The sequence below is a fragment of the Vicugna pacos genome, chromosome 6 (genome assembly GCF_048564905.1).
Source record: "Vicugna pacos chromosome 6, VicPac4, whole genome shotgun sequence".
Taxonomy (NCBI): domain Eukaryota; kingdom Metazoa; phylum Chordata; class Mammalia; order Artiodactyla; family Camelidae; genus Vicugna; species Vicugna pacos.
In genome coordinates, this window is record NC_132992.1 from 84,759,234 (window position 1) to 84,786,631 (window position 27,398).

The window sequence follows — 27,398 nt, forward strand, 5'->3', positions numbered from 1 at the left end:
GAGCCATGCTTACTTGTCTATACAGGACAACAGCAGAGCTGAGTAGCTGCAACTGAGACTACATGGCCTGCACAGCCAAAAATACTTACTATCTAATACTTTATAAAAAAAGTTTGCCCACCTCTATGACTAAAGCATTAACTAAAATATTAATTAGATCACAAAAATTAAATGACAGTTTTGATTATTAATCCAGTGTTCAGTCTACTGAGTAACACATGCTGCCATACTGTCTTTAATATATTTTAAAATATAATTTAATATATTGTTACCTTTGTAGCCTCTTGGTTCTGTTTATCCAATTCTTCTAACTCTGCTATTAGCACTTCCTTTTCAGTAGTGCTCTGATTTAGTTCTTGTTCCTTTGTTTCCAAATTAAGTCTTAAATTATGTAATTCTGAATCCAAGTCTATGTCTCTCGTAGCCTTACTTTTAATTACTTCGTACTCATCATTCAATTTTGAAAGTGATACTTGGAGTTCTTCCTTAAATGATAAAAGGGAAAAAAACAACACGTACTGTCAACTGGAAGAAGAAACACCAAAAGATTAAAAATATACATATATAAAACTTGGGAATCTATTTTTGGAAGGTCCATGTTGGAAACATTATTGAATAATACCTCAGCAATAATACATAAAATTCAAAAAGCCACAGCCTTCATTCAGCTACAATTTTTTTGCAGGTTCAAGAAAAACATTTCTATAACCCTAGACAAGACGCAACAACTACAAGTTCATTTTCTAGCTCCAACTTCTTTATAAAAAAACTTTCCCATTTGAGAGCCTTTCCAACCCCACTCCCACTGCTGCCCTCCACCTCCTTCCCTTCTACAAAACACACTTCTCAAAACACCCCAAGTCTCCCAGCTCTCCTCACTTCCATTCCCTAACTCATCACTAACAGCCACAGACAAAAAGGCAAAAATCAACACTCAATGACTCTAAAGTTTGTCTTCTCTACCAAAACAGACATATAGACCAATGGAACAGAATAGAGAGCCCAGAAATGAACCCACAAACTTTTGGTCAACTCATCTTTGACAAAGGAGGCAAGAATATACAATGGAATAAAGACAGTCTCTTCAGTAAATGGTGTTGGGAAAACTGGACAGCAGCATGTAAAACAATGAAGCTAGAACACACCCTTACACCATATACAAAAATCAACTCAAAATGGATTAAAGACTTAAACATAAGACAAGATACAATAAACCTCCTAGAGGAAAACATAGGCAAAACATTATCTGACATACATTTCAAAAATTTTCTCCTAGAAGAAATAAAAGCAAGAATAAACCAATGGGACCTAATGAAACTTACAAGCTTCTGCAGAGCAAAGGAAACCAGAGATAAAACAAGAAGAAAACCTACGGAATGGGAGAAAATTTTTGCAAGTGAAACCGACAAAGGCTTGATCTCCAAAATATATAAGCAGCTCATACGACTCAATAAGAAAAAAATAAACAACCCAATCCAAAAATGGGCAGAAGACCTAAACAAGCAATTCGCCAAGGAAGACATACAAATGATCAAAAAACACATGAAAAAATGTTCAATATCACTAATTATCAGAGAAATGCAAATCAAAACTACAATGAGGTATCACCTCACACCAGTCAGAATGGCCGTCATTCAAAAATCCAAAAATGACAAATGCTGGAGAGGCTGTGGAGAAAGGGGAACCCTCCTACACTGCTGGTGGGAATGCAGTTTGGTGCAGCCACTATGGAAAACAGTGTGGAGATTCCTCAAAAGACTAGGAATAGACTTACCATATGACCCAGGAATCCCACTCCTGGGCTTGTACCCAGAAGGAAATCTACTTCAGGATGACACCTGCACCCCAATGTTCATAGCAGCACTATTTACAATAGCCAAAACATGGAAACAACCTAAATGTCCATCAACAAGTGACTGGATAAAGAAGATGTGGTATATTTATACAATGGAATACTACTCAGCCATAAAAAACGACAACATAATGCCATTTGCAGCAACATGGATGCTCCTAGAGAATGTCATTCTAAGTGAAGTAAGCCAGAAAGAGAAAGCAAAATACCATATGAGATCGCTCATATGTGGAATCTAAAAAACAAAAACAAACAAACAAACAAAAACAAAGCATAAATACAGGACAGAAATGGACTCATGGACAGAGAATACAGACTTGTGGTTACGGGGGGGGCGGGGTAGAGGGTGGGAAGGGATAGACTGGGATTTCAAAATTGTAGAACACATAAACAAGATTACACTGTATAGCACAGGGAAATATACACAAAATGTTATGATAAATCACAGAGAAAAAAATGTGACAATGAGTGTGTATATGTCCATGTATGACTGAAAAATTGTACTGAACACTGGAATTTGACACAACACTGTAAAATGATTATGAATCAATAAAAATGTAAAAAAAAAATAAAGTTTGTCTTCTCTAACTAGAAAATAAAAGGCTTCTTTTCCCTCATAAAAATAATTTCCCTTATTACTGGCTTCTGTCAGAACATGAAACCTTTTCTTGACCCAAGAAAGAACGCTCCTTTCCTTCCTTTACCTTGCAACCTGAGTGCAGACTAGGTTCCCCTCTCTCAAACCTAACGTTCCTAAAGATATAGCTACAGGTGATTTTTAAAGACATTTTATGTTCTGTTGTATTTGTATTTAATGCTCTTCCTCCAAAATCCCAGAAGTGGGACAGTTCTCTATGCTTCATTCAACATTATGGAATCCACTTTAAAGTAAGAGCCTCAAATTTCTACAGTCTAATATATACCTTACAAAAGAGACCAGTAAAACTACATCAGATCATCTGCCTTACAGCCCTTATTCTTCCAATTCAAAAGCTGATTCTGAACTACAACTGAAAGATAGAAACAGCATTCTCTTATGCCTTTCTAGAGTTATCTATTCAATTAAGAGAACCACAAAATTTTTTGTCATGCGGCTCTTAAGAACAGATGTGATGTGTCTGCTATGGGTCTACTCACTGCTTAAGAACAGATCCAGCAAGAGTGGCAATGGACTACCTCACGTCAAAAGAAAGGAGAAACAGCTCTCAGGAAGAGCTACAGAATCCAAAAATATCATGAGAAAGTTACAGGCCCTATCAGATATGTGCAGAGATTTGCAAACTACAAAATACACCTACGCCAGCTAGAGAAAGGAATAACCAAATAAGCAGAATGCAAAGGAAGCAGAGAAGAACAGCAAATACATAGAACACAGTAATAAAAAAATGACTAGAAGACATTACCGGCATTTTGGGAACAGAAAGAGTAGGGGCAAGGAACCTACATGCAGAGGACCGTGTACGCTACTAAGAATTCCCTCACCTAAATGCTAATAATGCCCCTTTGAGAAACACTGCTTACAAACTAATGTGGAAGGATGTCAAAAGTATGTTAAGGTATGTACAAACAGTATAAATAGTATGCTAATATTTGCAGTTAAAAAAAGCTATTTTTACATATGATTATATATGCATAAATACAGCCTAGAAGGATATACAAGCAACTGGTAAGAAAGAATGCCTGTGGGGAACAGGCCAACCAACAGAAGTGTGAAGGATACTCCATTTATACTGTCTGAAGGTTTTTAGGATGTATTACTGAATACATACATCAGTAAATATGTGTTACTTTTTTAAAAATTACGTTTTAAATTGAGTTGAGACACTAGCCTGTAATAATAATAAATAATACCAGCCTATAACTGCTCTGAATTTAAGCTTCTGCCTTAGCCAAGGACTTACCCCCACCCCAAGTGATACAAACAAAAAAAATCTCTCCCCATTCCCAACACTGCATTATGAAATCTGATTCTCTTCTTGCTACCAATATACATATATCTACCGCGAGAATGCTCCTCTTTACCCCTCGCCACTAAGAAAGTCCCGTCCAGCTCACTAGACACGTTCTGGGGCACATAAGCAGCACACAGTTACTGTAAGACACCACTTCAGGCTCCAGACCCACCTGCTGCTGTCAGGACTTCATCTGAAATCAAATCAGAGCCTTTACCCATCTTTTCTGCTTATATCTGGAAGCCTACTGGCTTATCTCTAAACATACACACTGGTCAGTCTCTCATACTCTGAACCTTGCCCAAGTACTTCAACCTGGCCTGACCAGCAGCCAAGAGATCAGCTTTATCCTCAGGGCTCCCAACAACTAAATACTCCATCTTTTGATATAAACTGGCCCTTAGATGTGATCTGTAATTTTAATTCTGCCCCCATTTTTACTGCACCCACCTTTTCTTGATTCAATAATGAATTCTCTTTTTCTAAAACTTGGACATGCATTTTAAGTTTCATATTGTCTTCACCAAGACCGGTATCCTATAAAAATGTTAAAACAGTGTGTTCTTAAATAATAAGAAATTTCAAGTTTACAAAAAAGCAGGCAAGCTATACAATTGTGCATTTCTACTCAGCACTTCTTTAATGATATATAAAAATTATAAGCATACAACATTGGGCCATCTAAAGCCAGTCATTTTACAGACATTCTTATAGAGGATTACTTTATTATGTATGAAAAAATATATAAACACATTTACAAAATAACTTGTAATCATTAAAAAAGGAAATAACTCCTTGAATCCCTTAAGGGAATTGAAAATGCATTCCTCAGTTTGGTAGAGAATCTGCTTCCACTGTCTCTATAAACATAACATTTGTCAAATTAATCTTGAAAGAGATATACTTCCATTTTTCAATTATGCAACTTTTTAAATTATGTCAATTTATGACACAAAAAGTTTCTGTTATTAATCAGCAAACCATAAAATCACTAAGATGAACGTTCCTAGGATAAGTTCACATGAATTTATAAAAACACAAAATAAGTAATTATAAATAATCAAAATACTTTTTCTTGGTTTACCCAAGACAAAAGCATTCTCTCTTAAAATGAGTTTACCTGGTTTAAATTACTCAGTCTCTTTATTTCATTTTCAGCATCTGTAAAAACAACAATGAATCTGACATTAAAATTCTTTAAAATAACTTATCTCCAGAAATGAAATCCAATTAAAATAAAATGTTATTTACAATTAGCAAGCCCTAACAGTGAAATGTATTTTTGCTATTTTGTATTTCTATTTTGACTATACTAAAGAAATCAGTCAGTAACTATGTTAAAATCCAGTTCTATGGGATGGTATAAGAAAGCATTTAATTGTATTCTGGATGAGTCGTAAATCATTGCCTTGCTAAAAACATCAACAACTACATTTCAAAATGAGCTGATTAGTCTGCGTAGCAGGAAACAGTATAAGGACTAAGATGGAGGGGGAAAACAATGTATATTTATACCACAATAACAAAATAATATCTCAAGTATCTAAAGTGAGTTTGACTATTAATAAAAAGACCATTCAATCTGGTATTACAGATAGATCCATAAACAGAAGTGGTTCTAGAAGAACACAAAGTCAAAATACCATGAGTTCAACAGAAGTAATTCATTCAGTGTTCATACAGGAAATATTGAGCATTTACTACGAGGTTAGTTGCTACATAAGATGGAAAAATTTAGTCCATGCTTGTCTCAAGGAGCTTACAATTCAGAGGGGAAGATAAACACATGGTTTTAGTACAGCGTGATACAGGGAGTACAGGTGCTACTGGAACAAAAAGGGCAAACACCTAACCCAGACTTGAGGGAGAGAAGGGGCAATAGGGGTCAGCGGGGCCAGGGAAATCACAGCGCTAGGTACCTCCTGATGGATGCAACGCTGGTACTGAATCTTAATACACTAAGAGTTAGTGAAACACTCCATACAGAAAAAGCAACAGATGCAAAGGCCACACAGCTTAGAGACAACAGTGCTGGCTTAAGGACCTATACAAAAAGTTCAACATGGTAAAGCTCAGAGGTTAGGAGAATGGAAAGAGTTGAAACTGAAGAGGTAGACAGGAGATCAGATCATGAAAGACATCCAATGTCCAACTAAGATGTTTAGACTGAATCCTAAAGTTCACAGGGAGCCACAAAGTACTAAAATCAGGAGAGTGACCTGATTTACATTTCTGAAAAATCATTCTAGCTGCAGAAAGAAAACATACTGCCTGAACAAGGAATCATGGAGACCAGAGAATAACAGGTAACACTTTCATAATGCTTACTACGGGCACTGTTCTAAAGAGAACTTTGCAGCTAGTAACTCATACAATCCTACCACTACAACCACGAATGAGATAGTATTATCCCAACCATGGAAATGAAAAAAACCAACACATAGAGATGTTAATTAACCTGCCTAAGGTCAGTTAGTGATGGAGCTGGATTCCAACCCAGTCATGTTCTTAACCCTTAAGCTATTCTGCTCTATTAAGAGACTACTGCAGTTACACAGGCAAAAAGATACTATGATTGGCTGAAGTTATTCAGTGACCGTGGAAATGGGGGAAAAAAGGAAGGACTATGGCAGTAGGCTTGTTTTTAAAGCAAATAAACTCATAGGGATCACCCAATATATTAAGTAAATAAATGTATTTTCAAAAGAGCAGAGCCTCTTTGAAGGCAAATGAGAAAGGAGTCCAGAACCTCACCACACAGCCATCCCTTTGCCTTCATGGCAGCTCCCAAGAGTGAGGCACCTGAGAAACCCTAGAGCTCCTATGGGATACAATCCTGAAATATTACTGACCCAGAGAGAAGTCAAGGAAAGAGAACCTACAGGACTTGCAAGGTAACAACTTCAAGTTTTCTGAAGACTGGCAAATATTATCAATCACCAAGGTAGGGAAAGGAAGAGGGGGAAAAGGACAGGGTCACTCTACTTTGAACTTAACTTTAATTTGAATGTATACAGAGTTTGCCATCCAAGCCAGGAGCTCTGATAAACAACTAAGTAAGGAAGAATACAGAAGGGGAGGCAGGACGGGGTCGCAAGTATACAAGGGCTAGGAACCTCCAGAGCAGGAATGAATGAGTTCATAAAGTGAGAGTTCCTACTGTGAGAAGAGGACTGAGGGAAAAACAAGATGCATCTTTCCAGTGGAGAGCTCCGACTATATTTTCCTGGTGTAAATGAATACTGGTGTTTGGCCTATTTCATTCAGCAGTTACTTTTTATAACCAGAAACACTGTATGGTAACTAAATATAACCATGGTAAGTGATGGAAGACCTATGGCTTTACCATTCTAGATATGGATAATTTTGAAAGGTAATAGAGAATTTTGAAGACGGTAGGCTGCATTCTCTAACTGCAAATCTGGGCCTTATGAGTTATAGGAATTACGTGATAATCTCCTCCCAACAAATGTCTACATAAACACTTCTCAGAAATCTAGTTAGCCTCCGAAGTCAATGAGTTCCACATAAATACTTAAAAGGATGAGGAAGGGAGGCTGAGAGAGACCTAGCCAACACTTACCCCTTTTTAGTAGAAACTTCCTATTTGTCATCTATTAATTATGGCACTGAATCCAAAGAACACAATTCTATTCAAATTCCACACAGTCATTTCCATTAATACTCTATTTCCATAAAGTGTTCAATTATCCAAGTGTTTGTTTCTAAAAACAACTAGCATGAAATGAAACACCAATTAGAAATAAGTTTCAAACATTTTATACCAGATAGCGCTTGCTGCAGTCTGAACACTTCTTCTTGTTCTGATGTGCTCTGTGGAAAACCTCTTTCCTTTCCTGTCACAGCATCACTCTGCTTCACAGCATAAGGCTGCAATTCGCTACATTCCAGTTTCAACCTTTCACACTCTTCAAGTATTTGTTTGTTTTCCACATTTAGTCTTTCTTGTTCCTTTGTCAAAACATCTCTGTCATTTTCTGCAGAAGATAATTTTTCATTTATGTCTTTTACTTTATCTTCAAGTTCTGAGATTTTTTTTGTAGACTCTACTTTTTCAGTTTGTAGAACTTGAATAGTCTGTTGCATCTCATGGATTTTAGAGTGATCAGTTACTGTAATCCCAGAGCCACCTAGTACATAAAGATAAAATAAAGCACACATCAAATGTTGAGTAAAGAAACAGCCTGCTACTACAACTAAAAGATTTAATAGGCTTCAGAACTTGGAAGGCTTAAAAAGAAAAATTACAACAACAGTGAGGTAATAGTTTTCCTATTAGAATGGCCAAAATTCGAATACTAACACCACCAAATGCTGCTAAGGATGTAGAGCAACAAGAACTCTCATTCACTGCAGGTAGAACTGCAAAACGTTATAGACGTTTGAGAGGAGTTTACTAATTTCTAACAAAACTAAGAAATATGATACTCTTATCATGTGATCATAATCCCTTCAGCAATCATACCCCCTGGTATTTAACCAGGAGTTGAAAACTTATATCCACACAAAAACCTGAACAAAGATATTAATAGCAGCTTTATTCGTATTTGCCAAAACTTGGAAACAACCAAATGCCCTTCAGAAGATGAATGGATAAAAAAAACTGCGGCACACCCAAACAATGGAATATTATTCAGTGCTAAAAAGAAATGAGCTATCAAGCCATAAAAAAAATGCAGGAAATGTACACCTGAAATTTACATAATACTGTACATCAACCATACCTCAGTAAAAAATAAATTTAAAAAAATGTAGGAAACTTAAATGCACATTACTAAGTGAAAGTAGTCCATCAGAAAAGGCTATATACTATATGGCTCCAACTATATGACAATTTTGGAAAAGACAAAACAATGAAGACAATAAAAAAGATCACTGGTTATGAGGGTGGGATGGGGGAAAGAACAGGCAGAGCACAGAGGATTTTTAGGGCAATGAAAATACACTGTATGATATTATAACAATATTATACATTTGTCCAAATCCATAGTTAAGAATAAAGCTGCTGTAAACATCAAATGTAAACCCTAAGATAAATATGGACTTTGGGTGATTATGATGTGTCTATGTAGGTTTATCCTTGTTAAAAAAAATGTACTATTCTGATGAGTGACATAGATAGTGGGGGAGGTTATGCATGTAGGGGGATGGGGTATAAGGGAGATCTTTGTACCTCTTGATTTTATTATAAATTTAAATCTGCTCTAAAAAAATTAAGTCTTTTTAAAAAAGTTAAATTACTATAATAAACAAAGCACTTTCAAAAGTTAAGAAAACATATTTGAGTCAAATACTAAAAAGTCTAAATATCTGAATTTGAAAGAAAGTCAAAACACACCAAACAATGTAAAGAAATCTGTACTGTAACTATTTATCACAAAGGCAAAAGAACTTTTCCATTTTTGCAGAATCTTGACATCAGTGGTGTCATTGCAAACTTCTGGCAGATGAGCAGACCTAGTCATCTACTCATTCTTTAGAACTTACTCCAAGTTTGTATCAGCTAGGCTTGTCATTTAAACTAATGAAACGTTAAACTAATGAAATTAATAACCTTGCTGTAACAGATTTTCCAGTTCTTCAATTCGTTCCTCATAGTCACTTAGTTCTTCTCGATGCCGACGAGCTATTTCTGTCAATTTCTGTTGATGTGCATTCTGCAATACTGACATTTCATGTTGATGGTCATCAATTTCCTGACTTCGGTTCTGTTTAAGCTCCTTAAAAAATAAAAACAAAGTTAACCACATTTATAATAATATCTAAACTCGTTGTCGTCTGAAAGTCCATATTATTAAAAATAATTCTCTGAAATTGGTTAAGGCCCCAAATTTGGACAATTCTAGAAGACTCCACCTTTTCTTTTCTTGGGCCTTAAAAACAATTTTTCTACTTTTAATGAGGGAACACTGGCAAGAAATAACTGAAATAAAAAGCAAGCAAAAATACCTTTTTTTCCACTAGTATCTGTGACCATGAACTCCTGTTGATGACATATTCCTCCAATATCAGTGTCAACTTTCTGGCCAACCTGTTCCCGTTGTCCTATTATGTCCATCTTCTTGTTCAGCCTTTCCTTTTCCCAGTCTTTTTTTTTTTTTTAAAGTATAGTCAATTTACAATGTTATATTAATTTCTGGTGTACAGCACAGTCATTCAGTTGTACAAATATTTCTTTTCATATTCTTTTTCATTACAGGCTATTACAAGGTATTGAAAGAGTTCCCTGTGCTATACAGTAGGACTTTGTTGTTTATCTATTTTATATATGGTAGTTACTATCTGCAAATCTCAAACTCCCAATTTATGCCCCTCCACTGCAGTCTTGATGGGATTGCCAAACTGTCAACCAAAGTGCCTTGCTACCCAAGTTGAGACCATTACCTCTTTCCTAGGAACCTGGACCTTAAGCTGAGTATCTCAAAGAGGGAAAACTGGTTGAAGCATTCTAACAGTCACACCCTCAAGAGTCTCTTCACTGTGTCCCACTAACTAGATTTCTGATGTTGGTCCAACTCCTACCCTCCTCAGGCCAAAATGCTCAATTCTTCCTTCATTCCTGTGGATAGACTACCTTGGCTCCTTCCAATAAATTCTCTTATGCTTTACTTAGCCAAAGACGGTTTTTGTTACTTGTAGCCAAGAATGCTAATCTATAATTTAGTTTCTATTTCCTGAGAAGGCAAATGAAGTTATTTTTTAGTCCTATGCACTTACATATGTGCCAGTACTTGACAAGGAACTTTATATTTAAACCTCAAAACAACCCTACAGGAGAGCTATTATGATGATATCTACTTTATGATGATAAAACAGAAACTTGTAAAGGTTAAGTAACTTGCCCAAAGCAGCAGAGCTGATAAATAATACAGCCAGGATTCAAACCCAGGTCTGACCAAGGAACCCATCCACACTAGAATTATAATAATAAAACCAAAATCTAAAAACAATCTGTACGTGACAATAATCTACATACTAAAAACAATTGACTGTCATAAGTATGTGTAACTGAGTCTTTTCTTGAAGGAAATAACTGACACAAACTAGCAAAATTCTATCATAAAGGAAAAATAATTATTTACAATAAATACTACTAACATTGTGTTCTATCCAGTATCTTTTAACCCTAACCCTTGAAATTTTGGCAACCCTGGAATTTTATTTTAAAAAAGAGTGTTTTACAAGATACAATAGAAAACAGAGACTTATGAAACATAAACTAACAAATAAGCATTCAAAACCAGATGATTTTGGAAAGAGAGATATTCTTATATACTTGTCATAAAGAATAGAGAAGATATAAAAGAGCAAAACAAAACAAATATTATATTCTATAAAATACTTTTATAAAAGACTTTTATTAATTCAGACTTATACTTTTAATTAGCAAATTTTAGATATATAACACCCATAGTTTACATCTATAACAAATCCACCTTACCTTAATGATATTTTGTAGTTTGCAGATTTCACTTTGCTCAGGGTTATCTGATCCTTGTGCTTTAGAAGTCTAGATCAGAAAAACAGAATTAGAAAATAATCATGCTGATTTTCTTATAAAAGATAATTAAAATATATTTTTCAAAAAATAGGGTGCATTTGTACAAGGAATACAGCCAATATTTTATAACTCTAAACAGAATGTAAATTTACAAAAATATTGTATCATTATGTTGTACACCTGAAACTAATATAAATCAACTATACTTCAATAAAAAATATATTTTAAAAACATAAATAAGAAAAAAATGGGAGGTATTTTCCAAATTCTTATTGAAGAATGCCAAGCACCTTTTAAAGAATCTACTATTCTTTAAATACTGAATAACACACAATAAATGTCTCTTAAGAGTTTGTTAACTAATTGGGGAAGACAATACTTTTATAAAATAAGAAGGAAAACACCATAGAATATTTTTCTTGGCTTAACAAAATGTAAATTTGATGATAATCAAGCAGTTTCCTATAAGATAATTTCCAAAATGTAAAGTTACCCAATACTAATGCTAATATTAATATTACTAGTATTAATATATTGGCTTTTGGATTATTTTCTTCTCATTCAAAGCTGTATGTTGATCATCTATTAACATTTAGTATAGCATCTTAAGGAACCAAAAGCTGCTCTGTGGATAAAAGAAGGAACACATCCAACAACACATAAAAAAGATTGTACACTATGATAAAGTTGGATTCATACCAGGGATACAAGGATGGTTCAACATATGCATATCAATGCAATATACCACATCAACAAAAGAAATGACAAAAAATCACATGATCAACTAAACAAATGCAGAAAAAGCATTTGATAAAATTCAACACCCATTTATAAGAACTCTCACAAGCGTGTACAGAGGGAACATATTTCTATATAATAAAAGCTCTTATGACAAACCCACAGCCAATATAATACTCAATGGTGAAAAGATCAAAGCCTTCCTGCTAAAATCTGGAACAAAGATGCCCACTCTCACCACTTCTATTCAACACAGTATTGGAAATCCTAGCCATAGCAATCAGATAAGAAAAAGAAATGAGTCCAAATTAGAAGAGTAGAGGTAAAATTGTCACTATATGCGGATGGCATGATGCTATATATAGAAAACCCCAAAGGCTCCACACAAAAACTATTAGAGCTGATAAAAGAATTTGGCAAGATAGCAGAATACAAGATTAACATACAGAAATCAGTTGCATTTCTCTACACTAACAATGAAATACTAGAAAAGTAAAAAAAAAAATCCCTTTTAAAATCACACACACACACAAAAAAGCAAAAAACCCACAACAACCTAGGAATAAACCTGACAAAGGAGTGAAAGATTTTTAGGTAGAGAACTACAAAACACTGATTAAGGAAATTAGAGATGACTTAAAGAAATGAAACAATATCCCATGCTCTTGGATTAGAATTAACAATGTTAAGATGACCATGCTACCCAAAGCAATCTACAGATTTAATGTGATCCCTATCAAATTACCCAGGACATTTTTCACAGAACTAGAACAAATAATCCTAAAATTTATGTGGAATCACAAGAGACCCAGAATCATCAAAGCAATCCTGAGGAAAAAGAACAAAGCTGGAGGAATAACCCTCCCACATTTCAAACAATACTACAAATCAAAACAGTGAGGTACTGGCACAAAAACAGACACATGGATCAATGGAACAAAATAAAGAGCCCAGAAATAAGCCCACAGACTTATGGTCAATCTTTGACAAAGGAGGCAAGAATATACAATGGAGAAAAGACAGTCTCTTCAGCAAGTGGTGTTGGTAAAGCTGAACAGCCACATGTAAATCAATGAAGTTAGAACATTCCCTCATACAAAATAAACTCAAAATGGCTTAAAGACTTAAACAGAAGACAAGACAGAATAAACCTCCTAGAGGAAAACATAGGCAAAACATTCTCTGACATAAATCTTAGTAATGTTCTCCTAGGACAGTCTACCCAAGCAATAGAAATAAAAGCAAAATTAAATAAATGGGACCTAATTAAACTTATAAGCTTTTGCACAGTAAATGAAACTATAAACAAAACAAAAAGACAACCAACAGAATAGGAAAAAATATTTGCAAACAATGCAACTGACAAGGGCTTAATCTCCAGAATATACAAACAGCTCATACAACTTAATAATGACAACAAAAAGCCCTATCAAAAAATGGGCAAAAGACCTAAACAAGCAACTCTCCGATGAAGACATATAAATGGCCAACAGGCACATGAAAACATGCTCAATATCACTAGTTATCAGAGAAATGCAAATCAAAACTATAATGAGGTATCACCTCACACCAGTCAGAATGGCCATCATTAAAAAGTCCACAAACAATTAATGCTGGAGGTGTGGAGAAAAAGCAAACTCTCCTACACTGTTGGTGGGAATGTAGTTTGGTGCAGCCATTATGGAAAACAGCATGGAGATTCCTCAAAAAGCTAACAATAAATTTACTACATAATCCAGCAATCCCAGTCATAGGTATATATCTGGAGGGAACTCCAATTTGAAAAGATATATGCACCCCAATGTTCACAGCAGCACTATTTACAATGGCCAAGACATGGAAACAACCTAAATGTCCATCAACAGATGACTGGATGAAGAAGTTGTAGTATGTACACACACACACACACACACACACACACACACACACACACACACACACACACAAATGGAATACTACTCAGCCATAAAAAAGAAATTAATGCCATTTGCAGCAACATGGATGGACCTAGAGATAGTCATTCTAAGTGAAGTAAGTCAGAAAGAGAAAGAAAAATACCATATGATGTTACTTGTATCTGGAATCTTTAAAAAAAAGACACAAATGAACTTATTTACAAAACAGAAACAGATTCACAAAGAAAACAAACTTATGGTTATGGGGGGAGGGGTTATATTGAGAGATTGAGATTTGCAGATACTAGCTATATAAAATAGGTAAATAACAAGTTTATACTGTATAGCACAGGGAACTAGATTTAACATCTTACAATAACCTATAATGAGACAGAATATGAAAATGAATGTATGTATGTATATGTATGACTAAAACTTTATGCTGTACACCAGAAATTGACACAACATTGTAAACTGACTGTACTTCAATTTTTAAAAAGTTACAAAAAAATAGCAATAAAAAAAGACCACAGTATATTGGAAAGAACACAAGATCTGGAGTTGAAAGATGTATATTTGAAGCATAATTTAATCACCGTGACAGTGGGTGTATTAAACTTTTACTTTGCTTATCTGCAAAACAGAGGTACTAAACACCCCAAAGTTATTAAAGATAATATATTGGGTTAGTATATATGGAAACACCTTGTAAAGTATGACACAAGTCCCTTGAAAGGTCCCGGTTATGCCTTTTTCACCATTATATCCCAGTACAGGCCTGTTAGTAGGCATTCAAGATATGCTGAAGTAAATATATCAAAAATCTACCTTTTCCACATGAAATCTTACTTAAGCAATGTTTCTTAAAATATGTTCATCAGATCATCAGAAACACCTGGGTATTTATTTGTTTGAACGCATTTTCCAACACCCTAAAATCAGTTACAAAATACTAATCTCTAATCTCTGAATGTAGGACAGGGGACCTACAGTATTATCACGTTCCTAGGTTATTCTCATACATACAAAGTTTAAGAACTACTAACTTTTTAGGGATAAGATGGACAAACAGATCATCTTCTTTAAGGTTTATTGTGGGTATTGGGAATGTCTAGCAACTTGGGAAAAAAGATCATTTTAATTCGGTGGATTTCTTGTTTACACAACTAAATTACACTCACAAAAAGATAGAAATAATCTCTTCACTTTTACATTTTCTTTTTCTCCACACTGATGGAATAAAATTCACTTGCACAATGTTCCAGTTTATTTCAGGACCTCATATGTACTGGCAACCTCAGTATAACATAAAATCTAACATATAAGATAAAAAGGGGATCTCTGGAAGAAAGTTTACAGCCCAAAATAGGAAGGACTTAATTTCCAATGCATGAAAAACAACACAAAATAGTTTGTTTTATAATACTAGTTACCAGATTTTTCATTTTACATATAACTAATGAAAACAAGAACCTCAGACAACATCCAAGCAAACAGTTTCAAATCTGGTGCCTTGGATTCCCCAGAGAAGCCTCAGGGACTCCAGTGGAAAAGGTGCTGGTTCAACCACAGCAACTTCATTTTTGTCTCCTTTAAGCCCTGGGCTTGTAACTCTTAATTTTATTTTAAAACATGGTTCTCTTGCTTTAAATTTTTTTTGAAAATTTCTCCCAAGTATTTTGGAAGGGAAAAGTGAGGCTGAGAGGGAAAGATGACCTAACTAAAATCACTTGGAAAGTCACTGGCAGAATTAGAACACAAGTTTTTGATTTCCAAGTCCAGGGTTCTTTCTGATACAAAAGTTCAACACATAGCACTAGTATTTTCACTCACTCATAGTTCTCAAAAACTCATGAAAATTTTACCTACCTGAGCAATATGCCTCCAATGGCCAACTTCAGACTCCAGTCTTGAAACTTCATTTGATAATCTGTTTATTTCTCTTTGTGATGAAATTACATCACCAAAGTCCATGTCATCATCATGAAGAGCTGAAGCATGATGACTTAAACCGTAACCGAAAGAAGACGATGCAGTGGTTGGCGGTACACCACCAACCCCTGAAGTCCCGGATGGAGCTGCTGACTGCAGCTTCAGCAACTGATCCTGCAGCGCAATCTGTCTTGCTTTAAGATGGCTGATTTCTACCTATATTTGTAGTCCATATTTTAGAGAAGGTACTTTAAAATAACCATACTTTTTATAGATTCATAATGTTAAAAGTTCTAATAATTTAAGATTACCCAACAATGGTACTCTATCAACTGAATCCAAGCCATCTATAGCATCTCAACATAACATCTTTATTTCAAAAGCAAACATTATCACCATAATCAAAGCACAATGTTTCAATTAGTATGAGGATCAGAATTTCACTCATATGTTAACTAAAGCAATGAAATTCTCAGTTAAGAATCAGTTTACCATCTTCTACATATTAGACACTATGGGCAATTTCTTAGGGTTCTGTGTGTGGCTATCAAGGCTCAAGAAACAAGAAAACAAAAGTTGCATCAGTCTATGTTGGAGAGTTTCTTGGAACATCTGTTGGAAGAGCCTTATGTAACTGATTATGGCTGGATTTAGGCTTAAAATGCACCGTGAATCAGGAATAACTTTGCACTGGTCTGTACAACACAGCTGGAAGAAAGCTTTATTAATCCAATCTTCACAGTAAACCTGTGATTATTAGCTCATTAGTCTTAGAAGGAAATTATGCATTGAAAAAGGCCTTGGCAAACAGAGGCCAGTGAAAATCTGACTCTATTCAGGGAGACAACAGTATAAATACGTGAAACCCCAAGCAGAATTTTGACTGAAGGCTGGCAATACGAAGTCAACACCCAAAAGAAGTTATGAACACAGGACTTACTACAACCGTTGTAAATCCATTTCCGATTACTCAAAATATAAAAGTGAGTTACCTAGAGAAAACTGAAATAAGCATTCTATAAAATGCTCAAACTAGTCCAGCAGATAACTGCCACAACTGAGGAAAATGTGATACTGAGGAGACAGCCAACAAGTAATGGTATTTCTACCAGAATAATGTCAAGCAATTAGACAAACAAAAACCAAATACAATTATGTCAACTCTCATAATAAACAGGTTTTTTTTCATACCAGAGCCCCTTCTCTAATGGAAATTTATAGCAATATATAAATTTCATTTTCCCTTAATTTGATATGAGGCAAATTATATCTTTGGGACATATGAACACCACAATGAGGGCAGCATACAGATTCAGAAAATAGCAGATCTAAAGTATATACATATATTATTTCATTCTAGTAAAAAGTACTGAAATGAACAATTTTTTTCAAATGTAGCTATAATACAAAGAAAGTTGTCATTATACCACAGACATTTATATCAAGCTGTAGAGTTAAAAAGTGCAAGTTCTGATAACAAAGAGGTATTCCTAAACTTGAATTCTTAATTTGCTCCCTAATGTCAATAGTTAAGTAGAAAATAAAGTGCCAAAATTTTCCACAGCGGTTTTTTCAACTAGGATGTAAGCATCAGAATCAGCTTTTGGGATTTTTGAAAAACACCAGTACCAGGGCTCCTTCCCAGTACACTAAATCAGAATCTTCTGGAGGACCTAACAATGTGTATTTTCTATGATTCAGTTTTAAACCCCTGGGTGGGAGCTGCTACTCTACTGGAGTATCTGTTAAGTCAGTGCTGCTCAACATATGGTCTGTGGACAAATGCCATGAATGTCTGCTACTAGTCCATGATACATAAGTGCAGAAACTGAAACAGTATTGCTTAAAGACTTTGAAAGCAATGTGACAGAGTAACTTTGTATATGTCGAACCTTTTTAAAAAGAGGGGCGGAGGTCTTTAAACTTTAATTTGAACTTGTAACTCTACTTTTTTATATTCATTTTATTTTTTTATTGTATTTATGGAATCAACTCCAAACAGATTGCAAATTTAAGTTCTTTAAATGTTTATATTTATCTTTAATGTGGTTTACTTTTATTTTTCACCTTAGTACATTACTAAAAGAACTAGAAATCAAGGCATCTAAATTTTAAAAACCCAAATATAAAGTTATGGTAGAAATGAGCATTTAATTCAACAAACTGAATACCCAAATGATCTGGATAATTAAACAAGAAATGGCTCAATTCAATAGAAGCATTTAATGAATTTCACTTATGTCCTAAACACTAAAGAGAATTCAACAGAATGAAACATAGGGACATAACCTATATTTTAAGGATTCACAGTAGCACTGATTAAATTATATATTACCATCATTGCTAAGGAAAGATAACTTATTTCCAAAATTACCATTTCTATCAAACTAAAGGGGAAAACATTACAGAACAGCATAAACCAATTATAAAATAAATACTTAATATTGTTTTTCCATGGAATACCAATAAGCATTAATAAGCATATATTAACACTTGTAGTTTAAAATTTTTTTAAAAAGAAATGTTATTAGCGAGCACACTGATTTAAAAGTTTTAGATAAACAGAGGAGAAATTGGTTTCATAAGATCAAAAATTATAAACAATAGATGGCTGAAGATATTTTATACAAAGACTTTTCTTCTTTTGGAGCTTAAACTCTAGAAAGGTTAGTTTATGTAACATAAACTTAAAAGCTTAGAGTTCTTGTTAAAGTAGTAATAGCACACTGAGTTAGGAATTATTAACTTCAAGACCCTTTCAATATTTTTATGGATCTAAATAGAGCTTGATTTATATTATAACTCATAGAAACTTTCCTAAATACATTACCATGAAATAAATGTGAAGTAGCTGTAATATAACCTTTACCTCTTTCTGTTGTAGTTGATTTCGGTAACTCATAGACTGCTGCTTGATTTGAAGCTCTGATGCTTCATGCTTCTCTTCCAGATCAGTACAAACTTTTTTGAGTCTCTCATTCTAGAAGCAAAGAAAAAAGTGTTTTCAACAAAAAGATAAAAACATGTTAGTAATAGTATGTGCATGGCATTAATGAAAAACATATATCACACAAAAAAAGATTAATATAGCAGGTCTCAGAATTTTGGTCTTCAAAACACACTTTCAATTAAAGTCACAAGAGCAATTAGCATGTTTATAGAGATTGTGCATAATTCTGAACCAAGGTTAAAAAAACCTCACTCAGTTTGATTTTCTGCTAAGAAAAAGTCACTGATCAGTATTCCCTCCATCTTTGTACCCTCAGTGTTCACTGCCTACTGTGCTCTATACAGGAGGCAATCAATGTCTGGTAAATGAATGACCTAGATTACATGTTTGAAAATTTCTGTTTTCTATCTAAACATAAAAGTTTTTTAAAGAAATCTTTTTTAAAAGACTTATGGTTGAGGGGGAGGGTACAGCTCATTGATAGCATGCATGCTTAGCATGCACAAGGTCCTGGGTTCAATCCCTAGTGCATCTATGAAGAATAATAAATAAATAAACCTAATTTCCCCCAAAAAAGACTTACGGCTGAAGTATAGGTAGGAGGCCAAAGCCTCACATTACTTGTCTGACTGAACCCCAGGATCCTGAGTGAGGCAACTCGGAAAATTTCATTTTGAAAACCACTACTGGAACTCAGTTTACAAAATTACAATTAGAAGCACACAAAATATTCTAAGTATAATTCAATGAATTTAGACATTACAGTCTTTTGTTTTAAGGTGTTGGAAAATGACAAAAAATGACTTAAATTTTATGTACCTAAATATTAAATTATCTTAACCTAGTATCATTCTTTGACATTTGAATGAATAAGGATATAATGGAGCAATAGAAATAGACACTAAAAGTTCCTGCAAAAAGGAATTTACAAGTTCTTACAGATAATAATTAACTAAGAATTCTATTAATGTATCTGCAAACAATGATTTAACAGGATAAGGAGACTGATGGTGGGAAAGAAAGCTCCCACTAGAAAGTGAAGACTGTTTTTACTTTGGGGATGTCATCTGGTTTCTTCTTAGAGTCTAGGAGGAATTTCTTACATCAACAGATGTGAAAAGTATGATCCACGGAGATTATATGAATTCTCAGAGAAAATCAATGGTGTAAAATAAAGTTAAAGGAAAAATTACACCACACAAATCTTAGTTTGGGAGTTTACGTCCAGAAATCTAATAGACCTTGGTTATCTTGGAGAAATATTAATAAGAAACAGGATCAATGATAACACAACTAATTATCCTCTAATCTACTGGCTGTTTTTGCATGATTTTCTTTGAGCTGTTAACATGAAACATCACACACAACTGAAAGAACAGAATAAACTAAAGTCATAAAATCCACTCTAGGTTTTTTCACATAAAAATACTTAACGCTATTTGTTTAACTCTGATTAAGCAGAACTGGAAAACTTTCAATTTGGCCAATAACTAATTTGGCTGTCTCTCCTGATCTCCCTAGCCACATGAGAGTCAGAAAGGTTGATAAAGCATACGAAGGACAGATTTCCTTCATGTGGCTGACCCAAAACATACCAGGAGTTGTCCATGGCCATATTATCTATTACATGAAATATGAAGCAGAGGGGGCCGGTCTGAAAGGAAAAAAGAATAAACACATACAAAGAACAGAGAGGAATAAAAATGAGAGAGACAGATTCCTGACGGTGTCCAGTTCTGTTTGCAGCCCTTTCTCAAAGACTGGCTAAAATTGGAATCCATGAGATACTCATATCCTTGAATTACTCCATCCTGCTTAACCCTTATTATATCATTAAGTTCTACCAGAACAATTTTAGCTTGTGAGTTTCTTTTTTGAGCAGTCCTAACTATCTGTAAGGACTGATATTTATAACATTTATTCTTTCTTAGTGGTCTTCCAACAAAGACAAAATACGCTTATTTTTTAATAGATTAATATTCATTCTATTTTGCAATTATCGTCAGAGTACATTGGGTCCTTTTATCAATCTAACAACAATCATGAGGTCATAATGATCTTGTTTTTTCTGTATCTTGAAACATTTTGCTAGTTTATCATCCTAAGAATTAATCATTATTCATCAATTATTTACAACTATGTTAAAAAAGACTTAAGAAAAAGGGAGACTCAAAGAATCACCTACAAGAATGATGCAACAGTGAAATAACCAGTTTTCTGACCCAAAGTATTGCATCATCTTTTAAAAAGAAAACAGCAATCTGAAGATAGCATCTCTGTAGTGTTACTTTTTGGGGTTTTTTTTTTGTGGGGGAGGGTGTTGATTTCATTGAACACAGTCGAAAATTCAGAATTTTCACTTTTCAACAAAGTAAAGAAAATTGACAGAGGGAAATATTTCACAGCTGTTAGGTAAGTAAGAAGATAAACGCAAAGAGACAGAAAACAGCTCTAACAGTTATGGTGAAAATGAATGTAGAAGCAAAATCTTAGTCAAGTCTTTATACAGCAATATCCTAGAATTTCTCAGACTCAAGAACTGACGAATGAACAATATATTTCCAAGAACAAAAAGGAAATACAGTGTTCTTATCAAGCTAGTCATTCAATAAAAAAGATTTTATCTCACAGTATTTTGTGATGAGAACCTGAACCACCCCATCCTACTTTGCTAAATGAATATGTAACAGTTTTATTTCATTATATTTGATATTTATACACCAACATTTACTTGATACAGTTCTTACATGGATAAACGCTGAAAAGGCAGAGGTGTATACATATGTGACGGAGAGGAAACAGATGACATCAAAATAAAAAAAAATTAGTGGATTGATTACTAATTGGTATTTATAAATCTAAGAATAAAAAGATTTTGTAATTATGGATCAAAGACAACAGCCATGTCCTTAACAAAATCATGAGCTGTCCAAGTTTTCCAAAGTATTGGTTTTAATGACACCAGTCAAAAGAAGAACCAGGGGAGGGTATAGCTCAGTGGAGAACACATGCTTAGCATATAGGAAGTCATGGGTTCAATCCCCTTAGCCTCCATCAAATAAACAAAGAACAAAAATAAAAAATAATTCACCTAATTACCTCCCCCTCCAAAAAACAAACAAAAAAAATTTAAAAAAAAGAACCAGAATAATAAGGTAAAATCTATTAGAGATGTAATTGAAACCTGAAATCAGTACTTACAAGATACATTCCAGTTGATGAAAAGAGTTAATAAGCAGTTCACTGCATTCAAAGAGCACTGCCTATTTTGAGTACATTTTCAAAAGCAGAAACATATGAAATAAAAACGTGAATCTGCTATATATAAGTTCTCATTAAATTTCTAGCAGTTTTTCACTATCACTTTATTCTTCTATAAATTATTTATAAAATTATAGACTTAATATAAAAAAATTAAGAGTTCATTGGATCTATATGGTAAATGTGAAGACTATTTTTCTTGGCACAGAGGGTTAAATTAGTTTAGGTTGGCTGCTATTACTTGCAACTGAAGAGCCCTAATTCAGTCAATTTCAAATATTAACATCTGTAAGCAAATCTAATTTCCTCTAGAAAACATACTGTCCTCTGTCTATACTAAAACTTTCAAAATAGAATTTTTTATTCTAATTTCCTAATGGCTTCAAACATATGTTCACCTCTTATTACACAGTCACATGAGCGTTACCTTCATGAAGTGCTTGTATGCTGATATATGGCATCATGTGTAGTCAAAACCACCTTAGAAAACAAAGCCCTTGGGAAGTCCAATAGTCTGTTTTCTTCTAGTATTTGAATAGCTCATGGTATTCTGAATAAGCACCAAACAAGGAAGTTGGCTTTCATTTGAGCATGTCAAAAATAAATATTTTTGAATCCTAGACTCATATTTGCCACATTCCAAGGATAACAATGAGAGACTCATCAACAGAGGGACAGAAGTTTTCTATCTCCTCTCTCAAGCTCAATACAGAGCAGTCATTCATTAAGCAGGTTAGCCCCATTTATTTTCCCTTCTCAAATGTATACTGCTGAATTTAGCTATATTAACGCCACTACACACATCTCTGCCATTTAATTTTTCTGGGTAGGCCTGTACTAATGAGTGCTTTCCCAAGGATTTCTTTAGGGACTATAAGAACAATTTCCTATCTCAGCCTTACAAAGAAAGAAGCTATTAAGTTCATCTGTCACTAAAACACTTACTAATTAGGTAATTACAGCTAAGGTCTCTACCAAATCACCATCTTGTATTGCAGCAAAATACTGCTGTAGTCCCCCTTGAGAGGTCCTCTTCTTTCAAATTCCACAATCTCACCTTGATAATCTAGACCACAGTTCAATAATGCTTGTCGTCAGGAAATACTTACTCATACTTAAATTCCATTTTCTCCTTTTATGTGCTTAGCAAAGGAAAACATGCTTACCACAGTCCTCTAAGAATACTGTTTGCCAAAATCCTGTTAAGTGTTCCTTCACTGTTCGTATCCAAAGGCTAAATAGTTGGGTGTCTTTAGTACTTTACAATAGATCCCACTCTGAAACCTTTCATTTTCTTTACGGCTTTCCTTTGAACCCTTTCCAAGCTATCCTTATCCCTACTGAGTACAATGTCCAGAGCTAGTCACCACGAGGCACTGACTAATAATGAAAAAAAAGGTAAAATTAATTTGCTATTCCTATATTCTTAATTTCTTTGTACACAAATACCACACTTTTCTCATGTTAGGGGGTCAAAAAGCTCTAGAGTAAACAGAATTGCATTCTTCACATTATACTTAAATAAACGTACTACTGCAACTTAGCACACTGTTAAAACATAGTGAATCCTTGATAAACTGTTGCCACTATTATTTCTGTATTTGACAGTTTTCCTTTCTCTAGCCTTCAGAAGCAAACGTGGAAATACTAAATAGCCAAGTGCAGAAACATGTAAATATATTCTTCATCAAAGGAAGATGACAGGGCTTAAAAAACAAACTAAAAGAAAGAGAAAAAGGGGTAAGAAGTGCATTAAAGACAGAGAGCTGAAATAAAGTATGAGTAACTTCCATGGCTTCAAAAAAGAAAAATCTAAATCTTAGTTTTCTTACCTCTGATCTTAAGATTGTATGAATGGCTTCAACTTCCTTTCTCCTAGCATTAGGTAATTCTGCCACAAAAGAAACAGCATATACTGAATACATGATCAACACCATGTGAAGTAATAAACAGACATTTTAAGGAAAATATATTTCACTGAGCTTTAAACAGAATAGTATGCTGATCTGAGAACAAATTCAGAAGGCAAACATCACTTGATTGTTACCACAACTTCTACTGTCACAAATGTTTATTGTCAAGTAAGTCAGTCTTTGCGTATCTTCTCTACCCTAGGACATCTACCTTTACCCCTTGGAAGTGTTCAGTAAAATTTTGTTATGGAAAATTAATTTTTCTCTGGTGCCTTAGCACAATTTTTGATTAAACTCATGAACCTGGAGCTTATGGAGACTTCCTAACTTCTTCTTAAGCAACTGGGATTTAAGACCTTACTTCTTTTTCTGCCCACAATCAAAAAAAAAATGACCTATAAACAAAAAATAAAAATGCATCAATAGAACACTTATTTCAAGTAACATGGCCACAAGTTATTTAAAATGGGAATTAGCTCAGTTATTGTCATTTAAAAGGAGAGTCAGAGCCCAGCAGTGCCAAAATGAAACAGTTGATGCTAGATAATCATTATCCACAGAGTTAGAGATCTTTTCTAAGTATTAGTATTTTTCATTACTCACAGTTCTTTAAAATTATAAAAATAACTTCTCTGAATTATAGTTTAAATCAAAAGAAAATGCAAGTGGCATCAAATAAATACTAGTGACAAACCCACTCTTCTTGTTTTGAAAACCACCAGGTAGGGTTGCTTATGTGATTGTTTATACATCTTGCTTGAAACTCTGGCAGGACTGTCTAACTGCTACTTAGATGAGAACAAATTATAATCTAATCTGTTTAGGAAGATCATTGTTAGAAGCAGCAATTGCTTCAAAGAGGGATTAAAAAAAAAAGGTACATGAAGATCTCTCTCCCTTACCACTTCCTCCTCCAAAATCCTGGCCTTTTTAAGAATAAAGGGGGAATGTTATGCAGACCAAAAAAGTCTTCCTCAATGAGGGAAAACAAAAATATTTATTTAAGCTTACTATTTGCTAGGCACAGTGTAGGCATTTTACATTCATGATTTCATTTAATTTTCCCAACCTCATGAAGTATTGTTATCCCTATTTAAGATAGGAAAGCTCTGCTTTTTAAAAGTTAAGTATATAATAATTTGCCAAAGATTCCAAAACTTGTAACATATAGATGTGGAATTTCAATCCATGTCTAATTCAAAAGCCCAACTTCCTAAATTAGTATAACATTTGGTAGAATAGCAACTTTCCGAAGTTGTAAATATGGATGATTTTTAAGTTGTATCAACAGTGCTATTTTGGAACTATTATCTTGTTCACTATTGGCACAGGGTAGACACTCAATAAACACTTGTTGAACGAGTAAATGAACTGTACTCTGACCCTATTTTTAAGTGATTTACAAAATCAATAAATTAAGTGTCAAGCAAGGCCTATTTTAATACAAAGGGAAAACAATAAAAGCATATAGCAACATCGCAGATTTTAATCATTCAGCAAAATTTTTACTGAGCATCTACCATGTACCAAAAAAGATGTCACATACTAGAAATAAAAGGATAAATAAAATAGAGTTGTCAGAGAGAGAGATCTACAAAGTTCTGTCAGACACAATCAACTCAATCTGCCATGGAGTGAGAATGGTTTCACCAAGTACCTGACAGGTGAGCAGAGTTGTACCAGAAAAACTGTTTTCCAGGCAAAGGAGGGTAGAGGGGGAAGTAGAAAAGGAAGTGCTTTCCACGCGAAGGCTTGGAGTTGTGCAGGTACCTCATGAAGTTCCCTGTGAAGAAGCTCTAGGTGCAAGCATGCTTGGGTATGTGAATGTGCACATGTGTGGCTACTGGGAGAGAAGAGGAGGGAATAAGAGGCAAGACTGGAAGAGGAAGGCTGAATCCTAATAGGATAGGTTTCTGGTCTTCCAAAATTAAGAGGTTTGGATTTTATCCTTAAGTAACAGAGTTGAGAGATTTTAAAGCACATTTGTCTTTTAAAAAGCAACTGGTAACAAACAGAAAATGGAGTGGAATAGAGAGAACCAAGTGACAGAATGCAGAAGAGAAATAGTGCATGGAAGAGAAAAATGGGGATCTGAACTAAGGAAGTAGGAAAAATAAAGGAATGGACAAATACAAGTAACTATTCAGGCACAAGATGAACAGCTTGGTGACAAAGTGGAAGAAGGAGATGAAAAAGAAAAAGGCAAAACAAAGATGACAAGATTTAAGTTTAGGAGAGTGGACTGATGGTGAAACCATTAAAATGAGAATACAGGAGCACATCTGGTGGGGAAGAACAAAATGAATCCACCTTAAGCCTGCAGGACAGCCAAACTGGAGGTAGGGGGTGCATATTTTCTGGCTTAGGATCAAAAGAACAGTCAAGTGTTTTCCCCTATCTAGGATACAAGAAGAGACTAGTCATTTCCAATGTTATCCAGCCCTTCTCTGCTTCTGACTGCCCTCAAGATCACAGGACCCTTTCCTGAACACAAGCAGAATCCTTTAACTCCCATTCCCAACCTTTCCCACCTGACGTACCTCCCACCCTAGGGGTACCCCAAGCAGTTAAATGGATTTCAGCAACTCCCCAACTTTCCTCCCTTCTAAATAGACCCCACAGAAATTCTCAATAAAAATACTATTTTAAAAAATCGAACTATGTTTCTCTGTTTTACCCTAATAAACCAGAATGTTAATTTATTTATAACAAACAAAACCGCCAAAGAAACTGCTCTTATACAAAAGACCACCCCATTATTTCTCTGGAGGCAGACTCAGACTGAAATTAAAGAACTCTTTTGAACTAAATACGACTTGCTCAAAGAAGCATCAAGAAATCAAAATAGTAATTAACTTAATCATCGATTACCATGTAACTCTAGGTCACTATTCATTAGTGAAATAAAATGACGACTTCAAAAATGAGTGAAGGTTGCTAAGGATACCCAAAGAATAGGGCATCTTCTTTGTTCTACTATAGAAACATGCTCCCGGGACGGGGAGGGGGAGTGGGCAATAACACAAAAGTATACTTTCAGCTGGAAGGGTGTAATGTGACACCAGAATTAACAAAAATATAAAATAACTAATAGGAAAAACATACTCATGTTTCACTAATAATACATTCAAGTGAGAAAGGGTAAGAGTCACAAAATATTTTAATTATGAGTTACTTCAATTGTTACAAAAATCGAAGAAAACAAACAAAAAAGTGACTGTGTCATACACAAATTAACTTTTTAAACTGTGCCAGTATAAAGAAAATCAAAATCAGTTCCGCCCCCAAGTTAAGGGCAAAGTAAGCGGTGGGCGTGGATGAACTAAACAAAAATAAACTCTACTTGACATAGGAGCAGTTTCACTTTGCTCTGAGCTATCCAC

At 34.5% G+C, this 27,398-nt stretch overlaps 1 protein-coding gene across 2 annotated transcripts in view; it reads right to left on the reverse strand.

Annotated features, from left to right (window-relative positions):
- Positions 1 to 27,398, reverse strand: part of TRIP11 (thyroid hormone receptor interactor 11) — a 63,869-nt gene that overhangs the window by 35,722 nt on the left and 749 nt on the right. For both annotated transcript variants that reach the window (XM_072963616.1, XM_006208202.4), the window contains exons 2-10: positions 23,935 to 23,993; positions 18,761 to 18,871; positions 15,829 to 16,107; positions 11,267 to 11,335; positions 9,380 to 9,545; positions 7,590 to 7,955; positions 4,925 to 4,965; positions 4,255 to 4,341; positions 273 to 485 (exon numbers count right to left, since the gene is read on the reverse strand). In XM_072963616.1, coding sequence (XP_072819717.1) covers positions 273 to 485; positions 4,255 to 4,341; positions 4,925 to 4,965; positions 7,590 to 7,955; positions 9,380 to 9,545; positions 11,267 to 11,335; positions 15,829 to 16,107; positions 18,761 to 18,871; positions 23,935 to 23,993 — 1,391 coding nt within the window. The remainder of the gene's footprint in view (positions 1 to 272; positions 486 to 4,254; positions 4,342 to 4,924; positions 4,966 to 7,589; positions 7,956 to 9,379; positions 9,546 to 11,266; positions 11,336 to 15,828; positions 16,108 to 18,760; positions 18,872 to 23,934; positions 23,994 to 27,398) is intronic.